Genomic DNA, 14452 nt, shown 5'->3' with positions numbered 1-14452 from the left:
AATAGATGCCCTGCCTGACTAAATGTGTCTTTATTATTCAAATACTACCACAAAAGTATATTATGTGTCGGCATAATAGCTGGGCGTTGAACCAAATTAGTTTACAATTTACTCTTCTCTTCTACCTTTTTAAAAAATCATATATTTGTTCATCTAAAAGGAATGATTTATCTGCTCACTTCTGACCCCTTGTGGCTGAAAGATGAATGACGGACAGAAGCACAAAGTACGTCGCAATGAACTCTCTTTTAGAAGTACAATTTTATTTGAAAAGTTACGATAGCGTTCTGAGTCTGCATGACAAAAAGGGTATTAAGCCAAAGGTTGACCGTTATATCTCTAAATACCAATGAACCAGTGATGCAACCTCAAGGCAAGATTATGAAGGAGCTTTCCAAGGATGTAATCTGTATTAGTGATTCTCTGTGCTTACAAAAAAGAATGGGGTTCACAAAAGTGATAATTGCTTGAAAATTGCATGGTTGAGTTGATGGCAAATGTGATAAATCTTGCATTGGTTCTTAAAAATCCTAATGACACATAAAAGGGAATGCTTCGTCTTTATAATTAAATGTGCTTGTAATACAAAAGCAATAGACAAGGTTAATAGTGACATCTGCACTGAGGTAAGACTCTTTTCAAACTCAACAGGCATGCAAAAATGGTACAAATGTTCAAGGACTTGCAATAATAAAAGAAATGAGAAAAATTGAAGGAGCTGGAAATCAAACATGCATGCATTAAAAAGCTGGAAGGTTTATGAGGCAGAGAAGATGGTTGTAAATCTACGTTTTTCCTACCTTTGAATGGGAGATGGTGAGCGTGTCCACTGGCTGAGGGGTGTCAAAAAGTTGGATCTCCTCAATGACATGGGCCTCTGAGTTTAAGATGACGACACGTTGTAGCCAACCCTCCGCTGTAGGACAAAAACATTCATTTTAGAGCATTTCCATCTTGATTAAGGCAGAACAAATAAACACAGGATGTACTTGATTTTAGTGCAAATACGGATAGAGTGCCAACCTAACTTTGTACTAGCCAATACGTTGTCATCTGGTGGTTTGGTAAGCTCGTAAATGTATTTAGCACAATTTGTACGTGGAGTAAGTGCTTTGCAGAATAAGAAATCGATTAAAATCCCAAAACAAACAAATAGAAACATTAATAATCATCATGAAATTAACATTAAAAGAGACGAGTGTAGAATAAAACGCTTTCAGACACATGCACAGCTAAACAGAACCATTTTGAGCCTGGATTTAAACATTGTCAAAGTAGAGGTCTGTCTCACATCTTCAGATTTTAGCTGCATGAAACTGAAACGCTGATCCCCCATGTTTAGTCCTGACTCTAGGCACCAACAGGAGGCGGGTCCCTGAAGTCCTGAAGAGTGAAAGATGGTTCATATGGCACTAACATGTGGGGGATTTAGTTTGGAAAGACGTGTACACAAGCAGAGCTGCTTTAAAGAATAGGTTTTATTCATGAGTTTCAGCTTCCTGTTATAGAAGACATTTTGAGGACTTGAAATTGTTAATGGTTATGGCAACAGTCCTACTTTTTTACCATTCTGAAACACATAGATACTCATAGACAAGTACATGGGCATTAGGTCTTGCTAGTTGCTTAGTTGCTTGCAAAGAAGATAATTTGACTGCAACATATAATTATTTTCTGTAATCTAAATCCATTATCTTTTGAGTTTTTATCTGCTGTTTTTTGCCCTGAACCTGTACCCAAAACTAATAGCACTAATTTCAGTTGCGGTTGAATCAGGTCTGGACAAATTCTTTACAAAATCTCAGACTTTAAAGGATCTATTAACCATTTTGCTATGTCCCTGCTCACCACTTGCTTAAAATATTTATACTTTGTAAACAAATAACATAGACTGAACAGCATTTTCGTTTCAAAATTAATTGCGCACTCCCATATTCACAAACACACACCTGCGACCACAAAAAGCCCCTTCAATTATTCATAATGCTATTACAACACACACACACACATATTACGCCTTTCATGCCGCCTCTGCACACTGATTTCCTTTGGCTCACCATCCTAAACCAGCCTAATTGTGCAAAATATCAGACCAAAGTTGAGTCTTTAGCTAATTAATATGACATGCTATCAAGCTGTGGGCTACGCATGTTCAGCCGGAGAACTACCGGTGAACTAAAAAGCACCGTCCGTGTTCGCGTTTTGTGCCGGTTACAGCAGGTGAGAGCAATAAGACCTGTAATGATGTTTGTTAGCTGCTGAAATAAGTGATGCTAGCGACTCGGAAATGGAATAAAGGGTTAATTAAAGCCATTCATCACACCTGTGCTTCCTCTGTTATTGTACAAAAACATCTGCCGCACTAAAACAGTGGGATAACTGTTGTCACTGTTGTCACTGTTGTTCGGTTGGGGCTTTGAAAAATGCAACAAAAACTTAACACAACATCACAGCTTGGAACAATTATCGTTTCAGGCCAGAAGTGATGAACAGTTAGAAAAGTTATAACAGGAAGTTTATGGTAATTTCTTAAGTTCTCTGTCTGATCGATACAGACTAAACCGACTTTTTGAGGATTTAAAGGGCCTATATTACACTATTTTCTGATCTATTTTATAATGTTGATGTTTGAGTTCACTCTGTTCCACCTTGTGATGTCATATGTTAATACAGGAAGTGCTCCACTGTGTTTTTAAAAGCCATGCACCTTTATTAGAATCATTTGGATGATTTCAGCCCTGGAATTGACAAGCTCTACTGAACTAGAGGTAAAAGGTAGCTGTTAACATGAAAACTGCCACTACATGACATCACAAGGTGGAAAAGAGCATTTTGAGTTTTGGAGATGTATGTTTTTAATGAGGTAACACATTCTAACATGACTTAATATAATATAAGACTTTTAACCATATCAGTTTACAGGCTAAGCAAAAACAAGTCCGGAGTTGTGCTTTTTAGTACCTCCATATATTACGGTATTATTATTGTGGTCACCTGCTTGTCTCCATGGAGATTTTATTGCTTTGCCTAGAATGTTCCAGAGCATGGCATTAAACTTAAACTCTGAATTGCAGTCAAAGCAACAACATCTTCATAGAGACTAGCAGGTGTCAAATTCTCCACCAGAAAAGTTACATAGTGCACCTTTTAAGTCACCTTTTCATTAGCTCCTTTGTGTTTTTAGAGTTCATTTACCTTCGCAAGTTGTGTTCAAACCATTGGGCTCAAATTACCACCCACCCACTATCCATCTTAGCAGCTATTTCCTCAACACCAACTATATTCAGACTCTACTTTTTGCCAATTCTCATTATATTTTTGGGTATTGCACGCTATCGACAAGTTACCACAAAAGCGTCATGACCCCAGGTAAACTATTTTCTTTGCCGTTTCGAACCCAGGAAGCTGTTGCAGACATCATTGTTCTTTGCACACGGCGCTGGTAGTAGCAGGAGGACACATCGGCAGCGCTTTCATGTAGGGCACAGTGAACTAGTTTGGCTCCAGAGCGGTTCCAGGCACAGCTGCTGGGGTCACCTTCATGTGGGTTTCAAAGTGTGTATCTACGAAATAATGAATCCCTTGAATTCTTATGGGTGCATCTCCATTAAGAGACTCACGTGCATAATAGAGTGATGCTAGGTTTAGGTTTTGCAGTCGAAATCCCACCACACATTGAATACAGTAAAATACAGTATATATTAATTTAATATTCCAGCAGCTACATGTAACTTGTGAGCTGTCTGAGGAACTTAAACCCAACCAGAACTGTTGAATTCTACATTTTACAGCTTTAATTCTCCTATTATCTGTCTTATTTTCACTCAGTGCCACAGAGTTACCATTTAACAATACCCAGCCTTATTGTTAACCACTCTGCCACACACGCTAACCCCAACAAATTAACAAAGTTACTCCAGCTAAATGAACAGATTGATTGTGATTATTTAGCACCACTTTGAATGACCAACATGACCACCACTCCTCAAGTCAAACACCAATGGCAGCTAATCCCTCAACCCTTTATAGTAACAAAACCAGCCTCGACAGGCACTCCCACCCTTCTCTCTCCTCTCTCACATCAGCTGTCAGCACGCCACAGCTAATAGCTAATCAAGCCTGGAGCCCAATTGGCACTACGCGCTCCCGTCTGCCAATAAGGGCCCCTGTTGAGTTTGGGCCGTGAAGTGCGACCAAGCCGGGGATGACTGCGCTTGGCTGGGCTCGCGTGTGTGCATATCAATTTGTACGTGCATGTTCTTGGCGTGTGCGTGGGGTTGTGTTAACACTAGGAGGTTGTATTGCCTACTCGTGTGTGTACGTGCGTGTGTGTCTGGCTAGCTAGAGAGAGAAGACCCCCATTCTTGCAGTTGTCGTGCTGTCAGTTGCCACGGAATTGGTGTGTGAGAGCGCGGTGATCTGAATTGTAAGTAGTTCAAGTCTCGCTATTCATGAGGCAGGCTGCATTTAAATTCGCTGGAATCCACTGTCACTCGCTGTTATTCGGGATTAGGGACAAGCCGGCACACACGGACTGCAGATCTGTGCCCAAATAGGACACCTGCGGAAGCCAGTGGCCACCAAGCAGCAGAGATATTAATTAAGCATATGGAGATTTCGCCTTTGATGCCTGAAGACGGATATTAGCATGTAAAATAGGGGGTTATCAAATGGTGGGCAGGGATCTACAAGCTAGCAGGTAGATGGTGAATACAGATTAATCGGATGTTAAAAATGTTCCGATGAGCCACAGGAATATGCCCACCTGTGTGATAATGTCAAACCCCTTATGGTAAACCAATGGAGATTTTTAACGCACAAAATTCTGGTTAGCGTACATGTATTTATCAGTAGTGACACAGTATTTAATGTTGTCCCATGGCTGTTTTGTGCTTTGGCTTTGTTTTGGCTAATAATTCTGTCTGGACAGATGGCAGATTTCCCTAAATAACTTTCATTTAGCACTGCCCACTTAATCCTTTCTTTCAATCTGATGTTGAACAATAACAGAAGAACAAGTCTGGGGTAGTCATAAAGAGTTATTTCCACATGGTCCTCATCCAACATCTGTCTGGACGAAATTGATTGGTCCTGGCAGTTGTTTCCATATGGTTCTCGTCCAACAAAATGCTTTTTAAATGCAAAGGAGTTCAATCAGTCTAATGCCATTATAGCCATTATAATCAAACTCAACTTGAACAAAATATTCAATTGGTAACTAATGTGTCTAACTAATACCAAATGACAAAACTAAACATAAATCTACAAATGTCTGTACGCTTTTCCACTTTTCTGTGCCAAAATGTGCCACCTGCAGCCAACGGAGAGCGAGCAGACATATTAATTAAACTGTGCATATGTAGGTGTTTCGTTTGATGCATGGAGATGGATATCAGCATGCAAATCAAGTCTGTAATTGAATAGACGCTCTAGCCCGGCCAGCTGGCGTGTTGCTCTGTGCCACCTTGGCTAATGTAGCTACCTGTCTCAGTCTGCTGCCGTGCCCCAAAAGCACTCAGCTCTCCAGGAAGTCCTACACAACAACTCCCCAGCGTACGCAGCCACACACAACTACACACGGACACACACGCGGCGGGGGAATAGAGAAATGTGGAACAACAAGCACTATCCTTGAATATACTCCTCGCTGCAATGTCAAGAGTACAGCGTAGTACAGAGGTGGGAGGAAAAGGGGACAGATCATATAGTGGTATACAGAGGAGACGAGATGTTCCTGCCAGAATAAACTCTTGTGCAGGGTTATTTTTGTTCTTGTAAAAAGTAATTTATTTTGAAGTGATGGTATTATTTTGGGAAAGTTGCTATTTTAGGTTTAAGCTTTCAAAATTAGTTAGTGCCAAAGGGCTAAAAATGATATCACTGTATGTAACCAAATCATTCACAAGATTAAAATCAACTGAACTGAAGACGCGATTTGGATGCTCACAATTGGAAAATCACAATCACAGCAATTACGTCGCAATTTCATCTGCAAACACTTAAATATCATGTCTTATTATGCATAAAATGTGCTAATCCCATAGTTCTGTTCTGTTCTGAAATGCATGGGGTTACTGTATTAGTTTAGCTCTTCATGTTTAACGTGGGTCATTATGTTATAATTTGAACACTTTAAATCACAATATTCACCTAAAACGACTAAATAAATAGAAAACTAGGGTGCCCAATGGGAGGTGACACCACTGTAAATGCTAAATGCTAACTGTCAGCCGCTCCTATGGATAGCTGCACATCACACTAGCGAGTAGCAGATTTTTTTTCATTTGTACCAAAATGACAAATCCTGTGCGTATCATTGATTGAACAAAGTTAGTACAGAGCAGTGTGTGTATGTCAGTGGGGCTGAGAACGTGGATTGATCAGCAATATGGCGTCTTGAAAATAAGTGATTTAAGATTGCTCAAACATGCATGAATCACTCCAAAAACAACTGCATGAGGGTAAATGCGAAGGGAAACTACTATAACATGGTTAAAAGCTCTGAAATGTCAACTTTTGCATAACAGATCTGAATTAATGGTTGAGTACAGACTGAATCCTAAATTAAAACATTAATCGCAAATATAATCACAATACAATACAAATAAAAATAAAAATAACAAGTAGTTTTGCTAAAATTATGCAGTATGGCCTTACAGTTGCTTACATTTTAGTGATGAGATCTAAATGTTATGGGAAAAGTAATCTAAACATATCTAACATTGGATAAAGAGTAGTACCTGTTCCGATAAAGAGCATGTTGTACGCTCGTTGGTCAAGAGCTTGGACACGATCCACTGCCAGTTTGGTGAAGTTGACGCCCTTTGTGAGCAATAGGGGGCGTGCTAGAGCCTTGTCCTCCATGAGCGGGTGCTTCTTGGCAAAGTTGAGTGTAGCGTCTGGCAGCTGCAATGAACTGTTGAAGCCATTCTCCCTGTCCGAGTTTGTGATACACTATAAACACAAAGCAGGAGAGTGGCAAGGCTGTTAAAAATGAATGAATGGAGGTAGATTGTAGGAGCAGTTTGGGCATTGGCAAAGATCATTGGCGTCTGGATTGGTTCCCCTCATCGCCTCTACCTGATTTTTCACCACTCACTCTAACTTTGGTTGTTTAAGCCTTGTATTTTCTTCTCAACAATGAATGGCATGGTAGTTAAAAATGAATGAATATAGAAGACAGGAAAGAAAAGAGTCTGGAAAGCTTGGATGCAGCCTGGGAATTGCAACTTTTTGAAATGATTGAACTGTGTCCGCCACCTGCTTGTCGTCATAGAAATGTTACAGTTTAGCCTGGAATATTCCACAGTATGGCAACTAATCAATATTGCATTTATTCATTTACAGGTGATGTTCTATCGCAAAACAACAAGACATCTGATCTAGTTTAGTCTTTATTTGAGGGGACAATGTACAGAGACATTAAACTCACAAGAGTTATCCACACATAAATTATAGGTATAGCTACATCTGAACTTTAACTTGGTGTGATGGTGTCACTTTTTTGTCTCCATGGAGATAGATATATTCAAGAACACCACTATATACCATTTATTTATTGATAGACTGCCTGTAATCTTACTTGCTTTTAATATAAGATCTCATGATTGTATAAGACAAAAAATTGACCACACCAGAATTTATTTTGCTTCCCAAAAATGGAATATATTTCAAGGACATAGCTGGATACATTGGTGCCAAACATTTATACTCTTACTATATTTTAAATGAACTGATGTACTTATTTGTTTGTTTTTGTTTGTATTTTTCTGTATTTGAACAGGGCGCCCATGAAAACGAGAGTCTCAGTGCTCTCATTGGGCTCTCCCTGTATAAATAAAGATAAAAAAAAAAAAGAAAAATAAATAATGCCACTGAGGAATGTTATAGATAAAACTAACAATCTCCATAGAGACAAGCAGGGAGCTGACCCTTTACAAGAAAAGTTAGATAGTGCACCTAACAGCACCATATTCTATGACTCATTTCAATTCTTGGATGGCATTGACTAAGACATGTTAAAACTGTTAAAATATAAAGGAGCCAGGAGGCAGCTGTGCTCTGGCTGAGATCACTGACTCGGTTTGATTTCTCTCACCACTTCTACCTGTCTCTCTCTCTCTATCCCCCTTCTCTCATTTCACTTTTTTCTTTGGATTTTGGATCCAGGCTTTTTCGTTTAGTGCCAACTTCAATTGTTCTCCACCTCTAACACTTCCCCGTGCCACCCATTGCCGGTTCTCTTTGCCAAATGCTGCCTCCTGATGCACAGCAGCGCAGGTGCATGGAAATCTAAAATGGTAATCTTGCACAATTAGAAAGCATTCTCATTTTGTCCTCATTCAGTCGAGAGGCAGATTACGCTGTGAATTTTAGAAAACGCAACTTTACTTTGGAGTGTTTTGTGACTTGGCTTGGAAATCATAACACAAAATAATCAGTACAGAATGAAACAGAAAAGGAATTAAGACACGGTTCATGGTTCATGTCCTACTTTTACAGTACTGTACATGGAACATATAATGGACATAATTTGCAGCTATAGGAGAGACTCTGAAGTGCTGGGTAAAAGGAAAACTAGGCCAAGGGGAGTTTCAGTGTGCAAAGGGAAATGGGTTGTTCAGGGAGGGCATCTGGTAATTCCTATGATAAAACAATGTCTCAATCACTACGCACTGGGGTTGGCAACTTGTTGAAACTAAAATAAGGCAATAAAAACATGATAAATGCGCATTCACAACAAATTACATAATCTCTGAGGTAACTATTTTTAAAAATGCATGCAAAAAATATTCAATGAAAAACACATTACAAATGATTTATCTCATAATAAGCAAATTATATCAGCAGAGAAAATTAGTCAAGTATATAAAAAGAAGGGAAAGAATAAGAAGATAAGGTACCATTTATAATAACAGCACATTAATTAGCCTTAAACCTACCTACTTGTCTCCATGGGTGTTATTGCTTTGCATGGAATATTTCACACTGTGGCATTATACAATATTTATCTAGCATTTAGTCAATTATCGGTGTCTATATTGCTCAAAAATCCTTGTAAATCATACTTTCTTACAGTGAGATGGGTCGCCTCTCCACAGATCTTGACCTAATAAAGTCACCTGTTTGTCTTCATGGAGTTAGATAAGTTTAATGCCACACTGTAGAACATTCCAGGTACCTCAGTCATCTCCATAGAGACAAGAAAGTGGCCTTTAATAAACCATACTTAATTCTTCATGAGTTTATTAAGAATTGTTCCAGCGAGTGTTCAAAGTTATGGTTAAAGTATAAATTAAGTAATTACTCAGCCTGAATCATTCTTAACAAAGTATTTTTTCCTTATTAATTCAGTCTTTGCCATAGATTGTATAAAGAACGTTTTGTTCCAGTCAAATTAAGCTCATCAAGACTAGCGTTTATAGAGGTGAATTTGTTCCATATTTGAAATTCCAACCATAAGTATCATAGCAACCAAAAAGCCAATCTGGAGCAATGGTTTAGCAAGGAGCAGGCGCTTAGCAACGCTGTCAATCAAACTTGTTGCCAACACCAGCGGGAGCAACCTCAGGGAAAGAAGACACCTGCTTTGTTTGTTATTAATGTTCACGTCTTGATTTATGAACAAAAGTAAGGTTTTAATAAGTAAGGTTTTAGTATCTCACCGATCCAGGCCGTGGGTTGGGCACCGCCCCAGTGTAGCGTCCCCACCTCTGCGATGCCTCCCTGTACTCCTTATAGGACCCTTCAAAAACCTTCTTCACATCATTAATCTGGTACTGGCACACCGCTGACACATCCACATCACCCCTGCGGCAAGAAAATAAGCCGTATTAGTCATTTGAATGGTTATATAATGTCACTGTACATGCACGCATATGGTACACATGCTAAATAACCCATTACCCATGTCAATTCTCAAAGGCTCGGGGCTGTTCACTTATCCTCCCTGATGACATGGGCTCTTGCAGGATGCTGCTGATACAAATCTATTATAGCCACAAATCAGGAAATTCACTTTGATTTAATGGCTACTTTGGGAGCTGGAGAGGTTTTTTCAAGTAGGAGTGAAATTAAGTATTGATGTGTGACTCAAAGGCGTGATTAAGCCACATACTTTTTAGCTTTTAGCAGCAGAATAAATTCAATAAAAACTTGCTCCGAGGAATGACATGTTATTTTTTAATTACAGACTAAGTAAACACTAAATGGCTTGAGAAATGACATTGGACCTCGGGTTTTGAATGAATATTAACTATATATTTACATTAACTGGTGGTTTAAATGTTATTTTTTATAATTTCGAAGTATTGCGAAATAACATGACACGAATGACGCTACTCAAGTTTTTGCTTTTAATTTTTTATGAAGACGCCTGTGTAATCCCTCGGTCGTCCACGTCTGATCCATGGTCAAAGTTAAATCTGTCAACTGGACAAAACATTGTTGGAGTGAAGACGTTTCGCTGCTCATCCAAGACACTTCTTCAGTTCCTTAGGTATCATCTTATATATTTTCCAATTTTCTGTTATTTTCTGATGTTATAATGCTGTTTCCTCATCAAAAATACACCTGGAGTTGTGTTTTATTTCATTGTTTAACACACAAGCCATATTTAGGCATAGTTATTCTCTCAAAACACTCTGTTTCCACCTTGTGATGTCATCTGGTAATACAGGAAGTGCTTTTATGTTTAATTTAAAGCTGCACTATGTACCTTCTCTGGTGAGTTTGCCACCTGTTTATCTCCACGGTATTAAAAATTAAACCAAACAGCTCTATGGGAACAAGCGTGTGATGTTACGGATGGAATCTGCGGAGAGGCGAGCCAACTCCCGGTCAATTGGGTCAAAGTCAAAGCTTTAATAAAATACCTTAACACAAATTTTATGAGTAAAATCTGATAAAAAAATAAATAAATCGTGAAATGTATAAATATTTAATAACAACTATATTATAAAACTAATGAAATTACAGTACTTTGTTTACTCGTGTTGACGCTTTAAATTCACTCCTTGATGCGATAAAATGTCAACTTGCCTCCGAGCAGTAAGCGCACACAGAAAAGGTCGAGCATATTCATTTATACAGCACATCTTCCATTCGTTGAAGGCACTTTACTGAAAACATTACCGAGCTTAGCCGTTTCATAAGGCGCTCGTCAAAGGGGGTAGGGACAGCGCGATTCCAGGTTTAAAGTCACTCTATTCAGCGGGATTATTGCTTCAACTGCCACCATCATTTACATAATGTCCAATTATCTTAATGCGATCTCTATCAAAGCCTGGAGGTTTTAAGGAGTCCCTGGTGAGTCATGGGGAGAAAAGAAAGGGTTTTAAAGAAAGACTATGGGAACTGTGACTAGAGAAACAGGTTCAAAGAGGCTTGACTTTAGCGATGTGATATCTGAGAGAGGAGCACAATGGACTCACATCAAAGGGCATCGCCTCTAGACACTGAACTTTTAAAACCAAAAACCTCTCCAAACTTAACACCAAAGCAAAGGTACACTAACATGGTGACAATAAGCCGTGTCGGACCAAAGTAATACGTGTATATATGGTACGTTGCCGTTTAGTTGTGCATATTTCATACTTACTCCATCAAAAAAAACATGTGTTAATGTGCATCTCATATTATCAACATCCTATACTTTTAAAACCCAAACATACTGACAATTAGAAATGACTGAATGCCACTGAATACCATCTGATTATACGCACAACCCGAATATTTATACTTACTTTTTATGCTGTAGGAAGAATAATATAACTCATTGGAAATCTAATGCTCTCAGTTCAAAAAGGTATTTCCGTAATTAAGGTGCTAAGGCCAGTCTATTTGGCTAGCATTCATCCGGGTGTCCTTTAGAAAGTTCCCAGCGCTAAGTGCTACATTTAAATGAGTACAAGGTTGCAATATTTCCAAGACCTTATGTAGACAGTCTGTCGCAGTAATTTGAGCTGTCGTATTATCTAACTGCGTTTTAGTCAGCAGAATAATGTATGGATATGTGACAAAATAGATTCTTTAAGTCGTGGTAATAGTTGTAGTGATAGTAGGAGGAGCAGGAAGATAGTTGAGGTAGAAGTACATGTAATAGGCCTACAAAAGAAGTTAAAGTTAAGATAGTAGTAGTAGTAGAAGAAGTAGAAGTAGTGGTCAAGGTGTGATTTGTCCAAAAAGCAGAAAGGTTGATAATCTTTTTTCTTCATATTTAACTATTTGTATATGATCATGCCCTGGCAGTAGTAGTAGTAGTAGTAGTAGTAGTAGTAGTAAGAGTAGAAACAGTAGTACTAGAGGTCATAAATACTAGTAGTACATAGTAGTGCATAGATGCAAGTTTAGTAAATCTGTTCAAATAAAAATGTTGAGGTCTATTTAGGAAGTGTTTTAGTAATATTCAGTTATTAAATACTATATTGGGCTGTAGTAGTAGTAGTAGTAGTAGTAGTAGTAGTAGTAGTAGTAGTAGTAGTAGCAGTAGTAGTAGTAATAGTAGTAGTAGTAGTAGTCGTAGTAGAAGAAGAAGTAGTAGTGGTCAAGGTGTGATTCGTCCAAAAAGCAGAAAGGTTGATGATCATATTTAACCATTTATATATGATCACACCCTGGCAGTAGTAGTAGTAGTAGTAGTAATAGTAGTAGTAGTAGTAGTAGTAGTAGTAGTAGTAGAAGAAACAGTAGTACTAGTGGTAATAAAGAGTAGTAGTACTGCATAGATTCAAGTTTAGTAAATCTGCTCAAATAAAAATGTTGAGGTCTATTTTGGAAGTGTTCAGTATTCAGTTATTAAATATTATATTGGGCTGTAGTAGTAGTAGTAGTAGTAGTAGTAGTAGTAGTAGTAGTAGTAGAATAAATAGTACCACCAGTAGAGGTGGTAGTAGAAATAATAGCTGTAGCAGTAATGGTAGTAGTAGAAAATACAAATGGGTTTAGGAATTCTACTCAAATAAAAATACTGTTGAGGTCTTCTTGGGGTTTAGCAGTATTTGGTTCTTAGCTATATCAATGTACGACACTGGAGTGTCTGAAGTGTCTTGCCCAATGACACGACATCAGTATTGAGCAGGCACTGAACCACGCACTCACTGACCATTGTGCGTGGAAGATGCCGTAGAAGGTGGTCCATCTCCAGTCCTGTCCCGGTAAAGTGAACACCGCACGGAGGTTGTTGAAGGACACGTGGCGTTCAGGGAGAGAGCACTCCAGACGGGCTTTCTGAAACGTGGTCCACTTCTTCTGCAGAGTCCTGGTCCCACCCAAGTCACCCTAAAAACACAGAGGAGACGATCTTAAAAAACGAAATGTGTGGAAAATATGCAATTATACGAGATATAGTAGAGCATCGAGAGGGTCTAATCAAAATTAAAGCTCTTAAGGGCAACTCAGTGTGGAGCGGCTCACTTAGACATAACACTTCACAAAATGTATGGTTTGTAATGAGGTTGTTTATGATTAATCTGCACATGTTGGGAGAGGAAGTGCTGTAAAACGGTATTTTAAAATGATTTTTTGAGGACGCTACATTTAATGATGTTGATGCATTTCTCATAACAAAAAAGTAGATAAAAAATCAGCGTGTTTAATGTTGTATTGAGTAACTTTTCTGGTGTACGGTCCGCCATTTGTCTATCGTCGTGGATGTTATCGCCTCGTCTGAAATGTTCCACAGGCTAGCATAATCTACCTCTGTGGAAATACAGGCAGGTGGTGTTACCAGACAAAGTTATAAGTCAGATCTGTGGAGAGGCAACCCCGCTCACAGTAAGAACACATGTTTTTTAGTGTTTTTGAGCAATAAAATAAAAGCTGAAAATGCAAGGTAGATGAGTTTCATTCCAGGCAAAGCAATGCAGGTACAGTGAACGCTCCAGTAGAAAAGTTACAGAGTACAACTTTAATTTTGTAATGTAAGTGAATATAGTGAAAAACGCAAAACACCAAAATCGATAATTCCTATTCATCAACACTATAAGCATAAACATATATAGAATACTGAACTTAGGCTATTGATACTGTATATTTCCACTCCATATATTTCCTGTGCATTGCCCTCGTATTACCTCTGGCGCACGGTGTGTTAAATATTACATTCTCATAGGCTTAGCTGCTATTACTGCTCTATGGTATATTAGCGCTGGATTGTGTGCCTGTGAAGATAACATGTGCTGTGCTGGTTCAGAGCTGGCACTGCACTCCTGTCTCTGCAAAGCCTTTTAAGGATCATTTACACATAATACGTTTAACGCTAATGCTCAAATCTGGGATAATGATTATAATACATATATTTAAGGCAGGAATGATCAGCACTGTATTCAGATTTCTTTGTATTTATGGATCTTAAAAATAAAATCCGTTTAATTTTTTCGAGCTTAAGCGATGTAGCATAAGAGCTTAAACGTGAGGCAAAAAACAGGAATGATAATTAATCAACTATTAGTGG

At 38.5% G+C, this 14452-nt stretch overlaps 1 protein-coding gene across 1 annotated transcript in view; it reads right to left on the bottom strand.

The window, feature by feature from the left end:
• The window catches only part of sema4c (sema domain, immunoglobulin domain (Ig), transmembrane domain (TM) and short cytoplasmic domain, (semaphorin) 4C), a 156941-nt gene that overhangs the window by 8844 nt on the left and 133645 nt on the right, over positions 1 to 14452 (bottom strand). The window contains exons 10-13 of the mRNA XM_033972330.2: positions 13103 to 13278; positions 9666 to 9810; positions 6741 to 6954; positions 801 to 916 (exon numbers count right to left, since the gene is read on the bottom strand). Of these exons, the coding sequence (XP_033828221.1) occupies positions 801 to 916; positions 6741 to 6954; positions 9666 to 9810; positions 13103 to 13278 (651 nt within the window). The remainder of the gene's footprint in view (positions 1 to 800; positions 917 to 6740; positions 6955 to 9665; positions 9811 to 13102; positions 13279 to 14452) is intronic.

This window comes from Periophthalmus magnuspinnatus, chromosome 9, assembly GCF_009829125.3.
Source record: "Periophthalmus magnuspinnatus isolate fPerMag1 chromosome 9, fPerMag1.2.pri, whole genome shotgun sequence".
NCBI classification, from domain to species: domain Eukaryota; kingdom Metazoa; phylum Chordata; class Actinopteri; order Gobiiformes; family Gobiidae; genus Periophthalmus; species Periophthalmus magnuspinnatus.
Note: the sequence above shows the minus strand (reverse complement) of the source record. Positions and strands in the feature narration are given on the sequence as shown.